Source organism: Pipistrellus kuhlii, unplaced genomic scaffold (assembly GCF_014108245.1).
Source record: "Pipistrellus kuhlii isolate mPipKuh1 unplaced genomic scaffold, mPipKuh1.p scaffold_m20_p_18, whole genome shotgun sequence".
Lineage (NCBI taxonomy): Eukaryota > Metazoa > Chordata > Mammalia > Chiroptera > Vespertilionidae > Pipistrellus > Pipistrellus kuhlii.
In genome coordinates, this window is record NW_023425493.1 from 16,456,993 (window position 1) to 16,474,281 (window position 17,289).

At 44.6% G+C, this 17,289-nt stretch overlaps 1 protein-coding gene across 2 annotated transcripts in view; it reads right to left on the reverse strand.

Moving 5' to 3' along the window:
- LAMC1 (laminin subunit gamma 1) overlaps positions 1-17,289 on the reverse strand; it is a 106,129-nt gene that overhangs the window by 32,631 nt on the left and 56,209 nt on the right. For both annotated transcript variants that reach the window (XM_045583152.1, XM_036441637.2), the window contains exons 2-5: positions 8,668-8,972; positions 4,787-4,917; positions 2,690-2,856; positions 698-886 (exon numbers count right to left, since the gene is read on the reverse strand). In XM_045583152.1, coding sequence (XP_045439108.1) covers positions 698-886; positions 2,690-2,856; positions 4,787-4,917; positions 8,668-8,972 — 792 coding nt within the window. The remainder of the gene's footprint in view (positions 1-697; positions 887-2,689; positions 2,857-4,786; positions 4,918-8,667; positions 8,973-17,289) is intronic.

Genomic DNA, 17,289 nt, shown 5'->3' on the forward strand with positions numbered 1-17,289 from the left:
GGGGGGGGAAAGGTGAAATTTTAATTCAGAATTCTCTCAAAATCAGGCCCCTTGTAAGCCATTACATTTTACCTTTCCAGACAAACACCATGCTAAAAACACTAACATGTCACTCTGTACCCAGCGGTAAACTGGACACGAGGCCCGTCCCTCCTCTGTGAGAAAGCACTGGCTCCCTCGGGGTCATGCCTAAAACTTAAGTGTACACCGGCATGCACAACAAACACAAAGGTCAAACTCTTGCAAGGACAGAATGGACTAAGAGCACACTACCTCTGTGGACATATACTAACATGAAACAGCTCAAGCTCTTGAAGGGTTTCAGACTAAACAAAATCATTAACAAGGAAGAACTCACGGAGCAGCTAACCTTTCACAGTAGGGCTCAAATGCTCTCTAGGATCTTGTTGCTAATTATTTAAAAAATCATTGCCCGGGCTACCCCCAGTATTATACAAACCCGACAATCATTGGAAAGTCCAACGTGGTTTAAAGAGAGTGGAGGTGGAGGGACAGGCATATCCTGAATCATTGACGTGTTATAATTTCCATGTTACAGTAATGTCCAATTTTCATACCAAACCTGTGCACATGCCCAAGAAATAGCTTCATTTTCTGGGGCTACAGGAAATGCTTACTTTTTTTGTTACTGTTCTTAAAACCCATCAGGCTGAAGCAGACACTGCCTGGCACTTACCCACAGGACTACAGTGGCACGGAGAGCAGGGCTCCGTGTTCCCAAGGCGGAAGAAATTCTCCCGGCACCTCTCGCAGTGGGCGCCGTCTGTGTTATCCCGGCAGTTGGTGCAGTGGCCACCGTGGCCGGTGGAACGGTATAGTTCAGGGTCAAAGTAACACTCTTGTGATCGACCACTGCAGTCACAGGCTGTTAGCCAAACACAAAAGTTAAGGGAGATCCATGATCCTTATGAATGGCGTTTTTACAAGACTAAACAAACCAACCAACCACCATTTCCCACATCTCTGTGACAGATGGTGTTAGAATAAAAATGACGGCCAGATGCATCACTCAATAAGAAAAAGATAAAGTTTGCCAATAAAGGGTTTATATAGAAAATGTTCATCCTGATCAAAAACAGCAACTTCATAAAAAAAACAAAGAATTCCTTTGTCTCATTCACATTGGATGGCTACTGATGTGTTGGCTGGTGCCATTTTGCGATTTGACAACCTTAAGGAAAGAGGTCAGTGCCCTGACGAAGCAGTCAGGTACTGCACGTTTTGACAATTCTTGCGGCACCCTGGCTGAAAATCGCTATCCCACAGCTCATGCAGAGGCTGTGGCTCCCTTCTCAGCAGCTGGTAAGAGAGAAGGCAGCTGTCATTTCCTCTTCCGTAGCTCAGCTCGAGCCTCTGGACAATAGTGAACTAATGTCACAACCTCCAGAAATGTTCTCTGAGGGGTTACAGGGCCAAACGGACAGAGGAAGAAAGCAAAGTGACTTAGCGCCTCATCAAAGTCCTTTGCCTACAGCATTCAGCTCATTTGCTCGAGGTAAGCTGGCCATCCAGTGTCTCTGTTGTTCTCATAATGTTCCTGGATGGACTCTAAATATGCTCACGTCATTAAACAGAACACTTTCTGAACACAGGTGTACATTTACTTCGGTAGCACACCGTAGGAATTTTTCATTCTTTCTCTTGCCGGCCTTTATCATGTAGCTTCCAACACAGTATATTACAGTTCAGTAACATAACTAAAGAAGCCCAAGCAATCGTTTAGGAATGCTGGAGGAGGCTATAAAGTTAATCTGCAAATCTGGGATTTGTCGAGGGAAAGAAAAGATGAATAAGGAAATCTGCTCTGGGCAGCTAATAAAATTAGTCATAAGATATCAATTCTTTCTCAAGGCTTCTGCCAACAATCCCTACAAGTTCACAGGGTCCGCTTTCTTATTCAATTTATTCCCGAGAGAATATGATAAGGGATATTTATAAGAACATGAGAAAATTAAAGCTGCTTTAAAATTTTCTGAAGTCCTTGGCGAGTCCTAATTATATGGTTTCGTGGCTCCTTTCTCCTGAGATTCCTTTCCCTATCTGTTCAGAGTAAACTAAGACATTGTGAAGGAACAAACAACGTGCTATCTTCTCCAGTTCACCCTTTCCTAGGAATTCTAGTGTCTGCTCTTCTTCCCAAAGCTACCGCCTCTGCATGAGGGGAGTCAGAAAATTCTCCCCACTGTGATCTTGAGAGACATCAAGGAAAATTAATTTTTTATAAATAAGCTTTTGAATGGCAGTCTTAGTCTAGAACTCACTGTAACTGACACATGTTAGCCAATGGCCTTAGCTCTGGAGCACTGATCAGAAGAAGACTATTTTAAAGGACAACAAAGAAGAGAACTAGAGAGATCATATGTTAGAGCTGACCACACTGGCCCGGTATCTGGATCTAAGCACAGTGCCCGGCATGGAGGATGCTGCTCCCATCCTGGTGTGTGCGTTCAGGAAGGAAACACACAACCAGCACGGTTTATGTTTACGGCCAATCGCCCTCATCTGTGATGTTCCTCTGACGTCACGTCCTACGTTTTCAAAGTATGAAAGAAGCACTGCCTCTCGTTGTTTTCCTTTCAAGGAGGCATCAATGCAAGTCACCCATTCCTTCCTCCACCCCTGGAAGATCTCAAGATAAGTGAATGGCCTGATGCCAAGGGGCACTCACGCAAGCATTCGCTGGCACTCTCGGCAGTCGCCCTCCTCCACGGCCGGTCATTGAAGAAAGGAAGACACTTTTCACAGTCTACTCCGTAGGTGTTATGCTTGCAGTCGCACACCAGCTTGTCATGCTCGTTCTTCACACACTCGCTTGCGTGTCCATTACATTTACACCTGGGGAGAGGAGAGACACTCAGAAACAGGAGACAGCTCGAAAGCCCCAGAAATGGATGCAGAAAAAAAGGATGGACACAGGGAACCAAAAACAACCTCTGAATATGCTGGAGATCTCCATTCAAAACTGTAAACTGAGGAGCTGAGCAAGATTAGGTAAGGGCTGAGTTTTCAGGTATGAGGAAAAATTAAACAGGAGGAGAAAATATGTGACTTTATTTAACTAGGGATGGGGCATTAACCAGACTCGAGAAGAAAGTCCCTAATGATATCAGAGGGCATCTGCAGCATCACTTCCTGAAGTCAAATGTGCGTGCCAAGAGGCAGCCAAGTGTACTGGGTAAGAAGAGTATGGGTTCTGCAGCCAGGCTCCTGGGTCTCGAGCCCCCATTGATTCACCTGTAGAATAGGGAAGATGATAATGTCTATTTGGTTCCTGGGAGGATCAAAAAGTTGCTTTATTCATGTGCCTAGGATTGTGTAGGCACACAGCAAGTCAATAATTATGTCAGCGATTATCTGCCATAATGATTTTCAAGTATTCTGATCTGAGGGCAGTAAGAGACATTAGATACCTCATGACCAGATGGATCTCTCCGGGGTAATAATCCTTGCAGGATCCCCTAGATGTAGGCAAAACCACAAACTAAGAGCTCGTGGAAATCCCCATGAACACCAAAGTGCACTCTGGTGCGCTGAGTTTCCCTCACTGGCTTCCTTGAAGATAGCAATCGGTTCCATAGCTTCAACTATCACTTAAAGATACACCCAAACATTTCTGGAACATCTACAGCATAACCAGATGAGTCTCCAGCTCTCATGTCTCTCCCAAACTCCTTGACTGCTGCACACATTTAGACATCCTCCGAGACCTACAATTTTACATGTCTATACCCAAACTCATCATCTTCCCAATTAACTCATCTTCTTTATTTAATCTATTAATGGCACCACTCCTGATCACCAAACCTTACAATCATCATGACTAAATCCTGACAATTCTTCCTTCACAATAAAATGCATCTAAATGTTCCTTTCCATTCTATCGTCACCACCCCAATGCCAGGTGTTTGTCAGCTATCATCTAGCTCACACCGCGTCATAACAAGAATAGAAATTCTCTCCAGCATACTCAGCTCGTAACTTACATATAACCCCACAACTAATCTTCCTGATCCGCTGTAGTGGTATCACAGCCCTACTGCAAAAAATGACATGATTTCTCATTGTTGATAGTTTCCATTAGCTTCCACTGAGCTTCAACCCTCCCCAGGAACACTGCATACAAAAAAAAAAAAAAAGTTTCTGCTCTTGAGACCTCATAGTTTTACAGGGGAAGTAAGTCCAATGTTCTTGCCTGCTATGTAAAGTCTCTGGCTACCAATCGTTCTCTCTGGTTTACAACTCTACCAATTCACATATATTTTCCTGAGTCAAGGCTTATACTCTGCCAACTCTAAAATTTAGTTCATGACCTGCCCATCCTTCTGTACCAAACCAGACATCTTTCCTACTCATTCAAATCATCTAAGACCCAGCTCTGAGCCTATCTGCTTCTCTAGCCTGACAGTTCTGCAGCATTCTCTGGCATATGGCATCTTTTTATCTAAAACATGGGGCTATGCTGGTATTTACTTTTTCACATATTCATCCATTGTCTGCCCCATTCCTGTGTAGGATCCTAGAAGGTCCAGTTCTTATCTGCGGGTGCATGTCAGCCCTACACTTCCTCCGGAGCTTCATAGTGTCTCTCTATTATAGAGCTTTGCACTATATTCTCAATAAGAACTCACAAAGGGGACTGATTTGATAAGGTTTTCACAATAACAAGAAGGTCTAACAACATTATTAACACAGTTGTAAATAGTTGCTGCGTTCACTTCTAAACCAAAGCTCGAATCCCTTTCAAAGTGTTTAACAGTTTACTTACCTACCACCTACGGAAAAGTCAGAGATTGCGTAATAATAGGACTTGAGAACTTTGGGGTCATTAAACACCTCGTCTCCAAAAGTGTTGAGGCGATTGAGAGTCACTCGGATGTCGGTGGCTGTTACCCACTCCTGTGAGAAAACAAAAACAGAAAAAAACAGCTAGTGGGATGGAAGATAAGAGATATAAATGGGACCAAGTTTTCTAAACAGTGACTGTATCATTTAACGTACGGTATGTCCTCTTCTAGCATTAACTCAATTGTAATAGCCAATGGTTCCTTTAATTCCTTGGATATTCTTCTCCTTCTTGATTCTTCCTTTCTTTGTTCTAAGTTGTTACTTTACCCACTCAGAGTCCCCCAAAGCAGGGATAATACTAGTTTCCTCACAGGCCATTGAGAGGCTTAAATGAAATATACTTCTCAATGCCTGGCATACACTGGGTACTCAATGCATGTCCCTTCTCCCCACCCTATGTCCGCAACCCAAATCCAATCAGATATTAGCACAAAGCTCGCGTAACTCCATGCCTATACAGGACATGCTGGTCGTTGCTACCTCCTACTGCCCACTTGGCACCACCTATCGCTCCCTCCGTAGCCAATCCATGCCAATAGGTCTGGGAGAGACATTCCAATAGAAGCACTAAATCATTACACTGGCATCAACCAATCAGAGTCAGTCTTTGCCTTGACCCTCACCACAATTTCACTTCTCTGCCTTCCCTGGGCTACCCTACCTAAAACTGCTACCACCCCCGAACGCCCAAGTTCCCTTCCCTATTTTATTTATAATGTCTGTTTCTGATGCCATCATCACCAAATTGTAAGCAGGAAATTTTTGTTCTGTTCACTGCCATTCCCTTAGTATAGGAGGTGCTCACCTGGCATGTGCTGAGCAAATGACAAATGGGAAGAAACTACAGCTGATCAACTTGGTAGGCGTACCATAATGGCCAAGGGTAAGAATGAAGGCTGTACAGTTTCCCGCTAGATTTGGTGACATCAAAGCCCTAGTAATAAATGCCCTTTCGCTGAGCTCATGCGAGTCAGGTGTTTACATCTGTGACAGACTGTTATACAAATGATGCCAACCCATTGTCTCTGCCGGTGTCCCCACCCTGCGGAGTCCCCTTTCCACATGGGTTCTGGGCTTGGGCGTGTGATCTGCTTTAGCTGAGGGGACATCAGCAAATGTAACACGAGCAGAGGCTTGGTAAGCACTTGTCATCAGACTTGCCCTCCTGGAATAATCCCACCATGACATGCAAAAGCCCCGACTGGCCTCCTTGAGGACCTAAGACCACAGGGAGAGAGAAACCCAGCTCCCAGCTCACCCGTCGGTGAGTGGGCCCAGGGCAGTACAGAATCAATGAGAAATAATAAATCATGGCTGTTTAACCAAGACACCATCTCCACTTCAAGTCCTCTCCTGGGACGTCACTACAGTCCCCTAATGAGATGCAGCGAGCGAGTGCACGCCCCTGATTAGGAACCACTGCTTCAGCCACGCCAAACACCTGGCAGACAGAACATAGGGAACTCAGAGAAGCTAACCTCCACCAAGCCTCCAAGTATAATTAGATAGGAAAGAGATGATGATTTCACCGCATCCAAACTTGGAACTCCAATAACAACTCCCACTCATGGCCACAATGCTAGGAATCCTTTAGCCGTCTGTAATGTAAATACCTAACCATATCTGTGTTTTAATGCTTATTATATTTTATGCAGCCTTCACCCTTATCACAGCTCTCCAGAATAAAAGTTTCTCAAGGGCTGAATCTAAGATTCTCCCCCCTCTTTTTACTCCCTCATCGTGGGAACCTTCAAAAGAGCAGACAGATCCTGGAGCAAGACTTTCTGGGTTGTGAGTCCCAGTTCAGCCACTTCAAACTGTTTGGGGGCAAGCTATTTTATCCTTTCTGGGCCTCTGATTCCTCATCTGTAAAATGGAGATAACCAAAGCATCTATTATATAGAGTCATCCTGAGGGTTGAGTTAATATTATCCGAAGGGCTTAAATGCTAGGCACACTGTGGCACACTGTAGTAAGTGCTGTAATAAATGCTAATCATCATCCTAAATCAATGTGTGCCTGGTTAATATTCATATACCATGACACCAAGAAGGGCCTCCCTCCTGGCAGGGCAGCAGAGGGGTGATGAGGAAAGGCTGGTTGGCCTCTCCTCACTGTCAATCAGCTGGAGCTTAAACCCCCTTGGCAACCAGATCTCAGAGCCAGAGCGCTTACATCTAGAGACACATAGTTAATGTCTCTGCATAAGGATGCCAACTGACCAAACCCACCGCAGAGGCTTACAGCATTTTTTCCACATTAAGTCTCGTGAGTTCCTGTGGAATAAGAGCAGCAAACATCAGAATTCCTATAGCTGGCGAAACGGCCTCAAGACGGCTGACAAGGCATCCAGTTAGAGAAGGTGCCAGAAAACCAGTCACAACATTATGTCAAGGCCTTTTCCTACTGGCTATCCAGTTGCCTTTCCAGGACAGTCAAACACAATCATTTGTGTGGGAAGAAACAAAGCTAGTGAATGTCTGCTGGGTCAGCCTGAAGAGTCTTTGTAGATCACTCCTCCCCTAGGCAGGCAGTCTCCTGCTTTTTCATCTATCAAAGTCAGCTGGTCTTCCTGCCATTGACTTTGAGCACCTCTTACTGCCAGTGCAAGAAACGCTTGTCTGAAAGACTCTGCAAACATATCCATTGCTCACTACACCCTCAGAGTTTTCCAAAATCAAGATGTATAATCTCCAAGCCAGCAGCTTACAGAAATACATGGAAAAGAAGAACTAGACTCAAAGAGAAATATAATCTCATCTATGGCCACTGTCCAAAACCATACAACCAAGTTAAAGAAGAGTCCTGAACATCCTAAATGCCAGAGAGAAAGAATGAGAAGACACAAAAGCATAAAGTCCCCCTCCCCTACTGAGAAATCACAATAGATTTTCCTGAAACGAGCACAGCTTTTGCAAACCCACATCCAGTATTTCTTGTCTCAGTCAATTCTGACAGCCTGCCCCCATTCACATGTCAGCTTCAGTCACAGGACAGAAGAGCCTCCAATTCTGTGTTCATGCGCTGGGTGTGTGTGGCGTGAGGCTCGCCAGTCTCTCCATGATCAAACAGCCAGAACATAAGAAAAAAATCACAGAAATCTAAGCAATATGTAAAGGTTCTGTATGATGGTGCATAAGGAATATACACACAGCATTCATGAGAAAAATTCTTTCTATTGCTAGATAGGGAAAAGTTTCTGCAACAGTGCTTGAGCATGATACCAGGGGCACCTACATTTATATCCAGGCACAAACACCAGTGCTACAGGCGATGAGGAGTTTTCATGATTGGCAACAGTGCCAGATAAGCCCAATCAGACTTCACTGGCACAATAATGCAGGAAGGTGGCATTCTTAACTATCCTGCTTCAGCTAGTCCCTCTTGCTAATAAAATATCTTCTACTTTGTCCAAAGAAGAGGTAAGAAAGGATGCATGAAAACTGGATCGATTAGTTCAAATACCCTCTTCACAAGGTCAGAAGCAGAATGTTTCCACTTCAAGTACAAACACTAGAGTTAAAATGGTCCAACTTTAAAAAAAAAATTGTAAAGTTTATATATCCCAGGATGCACTTGCAAGTGCATGAGAACGTAAGAACAAACATCAGCTAGGGGAGTGGGGGGTAGGGACAGAAACAAAACTGCTTTCCTTTGCTTAGTGAGAGGTCACAGGAGAGCAGAAGGAAAGCCAGCTGTCGGTCTTACTGGGAAACCACAGGTCACATTACCACCATCTTCCTGCATCCTGTGCAGCCGTGGGAGAACCACCTGGCTCCACGCCACCCGCCGGATGCCTACCTGCAGCACGGGACTGTTGTCAAAGTTGTAGGCGCTGGGTCTTCCCTCCAGCGTGGAGAAGGCCACGTTGCCCCCGGTGAGCGGGGAAATGTCGCTAAACTCGTCCGTGCACAAGGCCTGCTGCTCGTCCTCGCCGGTCCTGATGAAGCCACGGTTCACCTTGAAGTAGGTGTTCTCGCAGGAGCCGCTGTAGTACTGGTACGGCACCCAGGGCCCGTCTTCCCGCGTGCGCTTGTAGATGGCGAAGCTCTCCGGCCGGCTGGTGTGGAACCTGAGGCGCACGTATGTGATGTCAAAAGATTTTCCTACGGGACAAACACATCAAAGTTCAGATCTCATGTGGGAAGCAAAAAAAAAAAAAAAAAAAAAAAAAGCCTCCCAGTTCGCAATTTGCTTTGGAGCTTGACAGAGAAAGAGTACACCAACCACCCTGTGTACACCAGACTAAGAAGGCTCCAGAACATAGGACACATCGGCTGTGTCCGATAGGCTGGTCTGGACCTGGAATTGAGCATGCTTTCCCACACAAATGACAAGTAATAGTTGGTTCATAAGTTAGCTCATGAAAGCCTACTTTATGACATAGGTCGCTGAAAATTCGTTTGCCATAAAAATCGTAACGTATGTTAATACTGTACTTAAACTATTAAAAATAAAATGGGGGGGTACATTTATTCATAATACTGAGGTTTCAGCAAAAGCTTAACTGAGAGACAGAAAAAAATGTTTTTGAAGTGGGTATTCTGGGCACTTTCAAAATGTTTAAAAACTCATTCCTTATTAACGATAATATTTTCCCTTTATACAGGAAGAGTATCCTGGGCACTACCATGCTACTTATCGACCAGATTAAAAAAGATAAATCTGATACTGGGAGGACAATGGTCGAGATAGGAGGCAGGGCATAGAGTAGGACAGAAGACCAAAATTCCTCCGGTGGCTGAATAAACAGAAAGAGAAAAGGAGAAAGGTGGCTTAAAGAAGTTGTGTTTGAACATGTTCAAAGGACCAGGTGAGAGGTGAGCTCTGGTCAGGGAAGGGCAGCGAGGGGAGGAGTCAGTGGACTGCCATCCCTCTAGAAGAAGAATCCCTGAACCAGACAGCTCCCTACAGCTGCCAATCCAACGGCAGGGTATCTTGGTCACCAGCCAGCATGCCTTCGGATGGGTAAAAGAGGTCATGTGCAACTGTTCACTCATTCATTCGTTCATTCAGAAATTGGGTCCAACACTATATTTTCTTTGCTGCTTCTATGCCAGAGTGGAGATCACAGTTTGGTCAACAAGTATTTGTTGGGCACAATGACAACCTCAGGCCTCGCCTGTACACTTTGGGGGACAGCGTGTGTTAGGGGTCCTTGTACTCAAGGAGCTTCTAGACTTTTCTCCCCAAGTGAATTAACTGCACAGGAAGAACTATCTTAATCCTCCCCCACACCCTCAGAAGTGCTGAGGTCAGGCTTCAGCCATTCTCTCACTTCCTGGAACCCACTCATCCTCGGGGGAATGATGCTCAGGTGTGGCCTGGCATCTCCAGTTCTCTCTCTAGCTGTCTGAGTCCACCTCCTGCACTCCTCAATACGAGACAGCACCTCTGCCTCCAGGCAGGAGGCCTGCTGCAGTCCTGGTACAGATCTGAGACTCAGTGTCATGGTGAGTTCAATTGGGAAAAGGTGGCAGGGGCAGGAAGTAAGAGCAAAAAGTCCATGGAAGCCATGTGTGTAGGCTCTGTTCTTCACTCCAGTCTATCTACAATAAAACTGATGTGATGAGCCCTATCTGATTGTATTTCTCAACTGGTCCTGATCTTAAAAGACAGGTTTAATTAACTGCCCCCCCCCATCTACACAAAACACACACACACACACACACACACACACACACACACACACACGACCTTGAACACAAGGACATGTGGCATAATGGAAAGAACATAAGACTGGACACCGTGAGATCTGAGTTCAGGTCCTGCCTCCTTTAACGACTAGCTGTGTGGTTTCTGCTCTGCCATTTTCCCCTCTAAAAATGAAGATGATAATCCCTGAGTCACCCCCTTCAAAGGGTTGTTGCAAAGTCAAACTAAGATCTTGTAAATATCAGACTCATTGTAAAACTTTATTCAAATATAAGGTATTATGACAACAAGGTTTAGGAGAAAATTCCTGAGCGAGTACCCAGGATATGTTCACACATAGGGGCCTGATTATTCCAAGACCACCTGGCATAGCCTGGATCTTCTATCTACAATGCAATCCAATGCTTTGCCTCAACACAGGTGGTGGAAACACAGTTTACAACCCTCCTGTTGCAAGAACGCAAATTTAACCTCTCTTTACTATGTAAAAAATGTCAAGACATCAACTTTGCATGAGGGTGAGGCTATAATGCAGTATCTAGGACATTCCAGCGACTATCTAAGACATTCCAGAATGGGAAAACCACTGGGGAGTACAGGTGGCTCAGGATGTTCAAAGGCTGACTCGCTAATCTCTAGATTACAGATGACCCTTACTTTTCTACTCTCTCTGTCTACACTTACCATATCGCAATCTCATTTTTCTTTAGCAACCCAACCTGCAGAAGCCTGGATCAAAGGAGAGAAGGCAAAAGCGATCGGGGTGCGTTTGAGTTCCATAGCAACATCTGTACCACAAAGCCACACCCCGAAAGAAACGGGCCTCTGTGCTCACCCTCACTGGTGACACACCTAGAAAGCAATCTTGCTGGCATTAAACCTGAAGGCAACCTCAACCGTTGGAAGAGGAAAGGCTCCTGGGGATATCTGTGGAGGGGATGCACACAGTCCACAAGGGACAGCCACGTGGACTGACTGCTCATAGATGGCAGTCCATCCGGCAGTCGCTACAGAACGTTGTGCTTCCATGTGAGGGCTACGACAGGGAAGTGCATCATGTTTTGGGAACGTGGAGGGAAGTCACCTCATCTAGATTTGCAAGGTTTTCCAGAGGAGGTGACATCTAAATCCAAGACCCAAGGAATGCAGAGGAACTGGCTGAGCAAACAGGGCTCAGTTGTCCAGGCAGGTGAAAGAGCACATGTGAAAGCCCAGAGGACAGAGACGTAACCGCTAGAGGAATCGGAGTTGACAGTATGGTTGGAACTGGACAGAGTAGCTGCAGATGAGCTAATGAGGAGGTAGAATACACCGGCCAGACATCATGCTAACGAGCAACTTCAATTTGGAAGATTTGGAAAATCTTTAATCACTGGAAGATTTGTCAGGAAATGGCATGGTTTGGTTTGATTTTTAGAAAGATCCCTCTAGCCTTTGTAAGGGACAGGATGAAGGGTGGGGAGAAGAGTGAAGATGATGTGGCAGTAATCCCGGAGAGATGACAGTGGCTGAACGAAGAGTAGGGACAGCGGATGAAAAGAAATGAATGGATGCCAGTGAGATGGAAGAAGCAGACATCAACAGTAACTTGGTCACGGATGGTGGTCACGGATGGAGGGTGACAGGGAAAAATGTCTACATTTATCCTGTTGACATTCTGTTTCACTGTCAAATCTTTTACTCATTTCATAAAGGTGGGATACAGAATGTGGCTAGTGGTGGTGGAAGGATTGCCTCCATGTGGGAGGAACCCTGCATCCCTGTTTGCTGTCTGGATGCAAATGCAAGTGACTTTGTACGTTTTAAGGGATGAACATTGAAAGAATTCTAACTGATGACTTTTTCTTTCTGTGCAGTGAAAATCAAGGGTGTCAGCTAAGGGGTTGGGGAATGTTGGTGGGGACTATGTGAAGAGAGCGTAGAGATTTTCTAAGAGCTACTGTAGAGACCAGCAAAGAGATGACAGGAGAAAAAGAAGGCTTGCTGAATAGAGACTACACCTGCGGAAGAGGGAGGAGGCCATGAGTTTGTATGGACATTGTTGTGCAGGTGTGATTTTCTACATAGGTGCAATGGAAGGACAATAAGATAAGGAGACTTAAGTTACTTCAAGAAATCTGGAATATATTCTGAATAAATACAGAAGCAAATACAGAAAAAGAGTGGAAGAGTCAAAGCTTAGCTGTCTATGGTATCCAGGATTACCTGAAACCATGAATAAGTTAGAACTGGAAAAGTAAGGAGCTACTTTTTATTCCTTTAAACATTCCAATTCGGAAGTCAGAAGTGCATGTCTGAAAAGTGTACCAGCAACTACACAACTAGAACTAGGACATCTTCCGCCCCTCACCTCATGTTCATACAACTGAGTCAGCCGGTCTGTGTCTATCTCTCTCTCTCTCCATACTTCCCTACTCTGTATCTATCTGTCCTCCTTTGACAGCGGACGAAGTACAATGATTTAGTTAATCGGTAGATGAGCAGAAAACAGGACCAGGTCTCCTGATTTCCAGTCCAGTGACAGCTACCATACTATCGTTACACTGACAGGATGTCCAAGAAGACAGTCTGACTTGCAGGTGAAGATGCCAAGCACACAATTCAGGAAACCAGAAGTGCATGTCTGAAAAGTGTCCCAGCAACTGCACAACTAGGACATCTTCCACCCCTGGCCTCATGTGCATGCCCGTTAAGACTAACGATGAATATACACACTCTCAAGAAAATATTTAGCTTCTGAATATTCTTCTGCCTCCCCCCTCTCTCTGCCACATTCCTCCCATAAACAAAAAGCCTCAAGTGCAGATGTTTAGAATGAAGCACACAAAATTAACTAATACTTCCTGCTCTGAATCCTACCCTTCAAGCTGGCGAGGGAATGAGAGAAGGGGAGGGAGCCACCCGAACGACGAGAATCAGCCTTTGTTCACACGGGGCCGAGCCAAAGAATTCCGCTTAAGCCTCCTACGTGGTGAAGTATTTCTAATCGCTGAGCAGGGGAGAAACCCTTCCTGTCTCAGAACTGGAGTCAAGCACTGACTTCTGGCGAACATAAACGCCTCTCTGTTGTGTGCAGCTCAGAAGAATTCCACTGAGTTCCTCGTACAACAGCCTTCTTCACAATGAAGTAATGAGCGACAATGGCCACACAGAATTTTGCAAAACTTCAAAATGCCCTTCCGTGGCCTGAATTAGGCCAAGAAAGCGGGTTCATTCTGAAGTCTCCAATTAGGAGTCACTGATTCACAATTGTCCTTCTGGGCGAACTCCTCAGAAGCATAAACGGACTGCTTCCCTTGCAGTCAGCCTTGATCTTCTGAATCTTAAAACTTTAATAAGGTGGTAGCACGTAAAGTCCACAAGCGATGATAGATGTTTAGGCTGCGAAACGAGATCCCCCAAACAGTTAACACAAACAGTAGTCACCACAAGCAACTATCTGAGGACGTTTTTCCATTCGGTGAGTGGTGTAACTGCTGGCTGTTCCCAGGACAACATGCACAGCTGCGCTCCAGCTGTTACCGCTCCACCTCGGCAGGCAGATTGTCCAAATACGGCCTCGCCAATCAAGATGACCCCGGGCCAAGTGACTGCTGAGTGTGGGATCCTCAAGTGGACACGGGTGGGTGAGCAGGAAGAGGACTGATGAGCGCGTGCAGAATGCAATCTGGGTATATGGAGTCGTTCCAGGAAACTCAGTCCTGATTGCCTGCAAGTTGCTACAGCCCAAAACTCTTCTTCAAAATAGGTTCTTTATAAAAACTTACTAGCCCAGTCCTTTCCCTTAAATTTCAGTGTCCCTCTGTCATGGCCTCTCTGTCAATCGGCTTGATGCCAACAGTACGAGGGCACAATCCCATAGGGAATACATCTAAAACACACTACTTATACCCAGGGCAAGTAACCTTTATAGCTCAGTATAAAATAGTCACTTTTAATTAAATTAAAATAAATGCAATGGCATTTACAATTTGAGAAAGTTCAATGGTTCACATTTCCTGAGTACATGCAACACACATTTCCTATCACACGTGTCCCTGCCATGTCAGAAAGACATGCTAAGATGAGTAGTGCTGGAATATGAAGTTTCAGTGCCAAGCTGCCACCTGATATATAACAGAGCAGGTAGGTCAAAGAGAAGTGATGACAACCATTTGAATCTTGTTTAAACCCAACAAAATTCTATGCCATTGGCTATTTATAAAAATAACTGTACAGCCGTGACAAAGGAGCTTAGAGGAAAAGAAACGTTTTGAAACACATTTGCATGCTTTGGGGAAGATAATCTCTTAGGAAAGCAAGATGTTTCCATAAAGCACCAAATTTAAAGTATAAGCCTAAGAACAGTTCTACCTCCATCTCCCCAAACTACCAGTTGGTGTAAGACCATGGCCCTAATCTAGTGTAGCAATCTTCCAAACATAAAGTCTTTCTGCTTGCATTGCCCAACTGTGATATCCAAAAATGCCATATACCCTTCAGCAAATGGAAAGGTCAGAACTGATTTGGTTTAACACACATCAAATATGAGATCATCAGACAGCTGTTTTGTGAACAGAGAGAATTAGAATTCTTCACTGAACGCCAGAACATCACACACTCTTGAAGAGTAATTTCAAATAGGTGTCTATCACTGTTAGATCCTCCAGATATTTTACCGTTTACCATAACATAAAATAAATTCATCCTAATTTGTATATCTTTGTCATTTTATTTGAAACCTTCACTAGAAGAGACAAGATTCCCAAGTGAAATTCCAAGCCAAGAATTGGGCATATGCCCTCTTAACCCAAGCCTCCTGCTCACAAGACTCCATACCAGCCCTAATTCAGGCTAGTAGGTCACAAGCATGCCTGAAATCCTTGAGCTGAGCTAAAGGAATGAAGCCAGCATTTACTCCCACTCACCCGAGCTGAGGCAAAAAAATCTGTTCTGCAGAACAACAGAGTTCTAACTACAGGGATTGACTGACAAGTGGGATTTAATGAAGTCACCTAAAGAAAGCAAAGAATTATAATATTAAGGAAATAAAATATAGAAACAGGAAGGCAATAAAATATAAGCTACATAAGTAAAACCCATATTTTAAAAATGTAAAATTGTCTAGCTGTGAAAAAAAAAAAAAAGACCACACAAGCATATGGGAATTAATGTCTTCTGTGATATCCATGTACTATTCAGAACTTCCCACACTTTCACCCATAACAGAGAAGTGAAGAATGCAAAATAATAATGAGAAAATCTGATTGGAGAAAAAAGACTCTAGGATAAATCCTAATAAACCTTCAAACCCCCACCCCACCCCCCGGCCCCACCACACACACACACACACACACACACACACACACACACACACGTAAGGCCACAGAGCGCTTAACAATAGTGTTCTTTTATTTATTAAACCGCTATTTGCTAAGTGAATTTAAGCTGAAGTCCACCAAGACCATCTATTTAGAACACACCGTTCTTCATTTTGCTAGAATGCCTTTACTCTCATTACTTTAATTCCTAATAAACTTGGCCCCTTATTTCCCTAAATCATATACTTTTTTCAAAAAAAAAATACCATAAAATAATCTTAAATACTAAATTGTCTTTCTTAGTTTTCACAATTGCTTAATTTCTGATCACAGCCACCCATTAGGTCAAGCACGGTTAATAGCCATAACTGATCTTGGTAATTCCATGTCCATTTTTCCCCCCACTCATTCAACAAATATTTATTGAGCACCTACTATTTCATCATTCTATGCACTAGGGCTATGGAAGAGAATCACAGAGCCCAACACCGTAGGGCTGAGAGTACAGTTGGGGCGTGGAGGTGGGTAAAGGATAGATAAAAAGCAAAAATAAGGAAAAAAAATTTTTGTGGGTCAGATGATAAATGATGTGGCGAAGAACAAAGGGGAGAAATGCCATTTAATACAGCGTCACCAGGAATAGCTTGAGGTGGACAAGGACATTTGAGAACTCGGGAGAAGGGGAACACGGGGGGGGGGGGGGGGGGGGGGGGGGGGGGGGGGGCGGAAAACATTCCCGGAAGCACAAAGGCAAATACCATGAGGCAGGAGCATCTTGGCAAGTTCCAGGGAAGGTGACAAGGCCAGCGGGGCTGGAAGAAGAGTGAACAAGAAGGAATGTTCAGGGGAGACGGTCAAGAAGCCGAGGGGAGGAGGACCTGCCCATCATGCAGGCCTTCTAGGCCATTGTAAGACTGGCTTCTACTGGTTTGTTTTGTTTTGTTTTGTTTTGTTTTGGCTTCTACTCTGAATGAGATGAAAACCCACCGGAGGACTTTATACAAGGGAGAAACATGATCTGACTAGCATTTTAAAAGGATCGCTCTGGCTGCTTTATTGACAAAAGACAACAGAGGAGGCTATAGGGACAAGAAGGCTGGCCAGGGTTCTTTTGCAATCACCCAGGCAGGAGATAAGGGGGGTTTGGTCCAGGGCAGAGCCAGTGAGCAGTGAGAAGATTCCAGCCATATTTGGAGGGTAAAGTGGGTCTGATTTACTGATGGAACACAAGTCAGGTGTAAGCTCTTCCATAAGCAATCAGAAAGAAGAAGCCGTTGTTTTCTGAGATCACGAAGAATGTGGGAGAAACGGGGATGGGGATGGAGTGAAAGGAAACTGGGAATTCAATTAGGAACCTTTTAACTTGGAGACGCTTATTATGAAACAACGGAGTGGAGATGACACGTAGGCATTTAAGTCTGGATTTCAGGGAGAGGTCCAAGCACGAGAGAGAAATCTGGAAGCTATC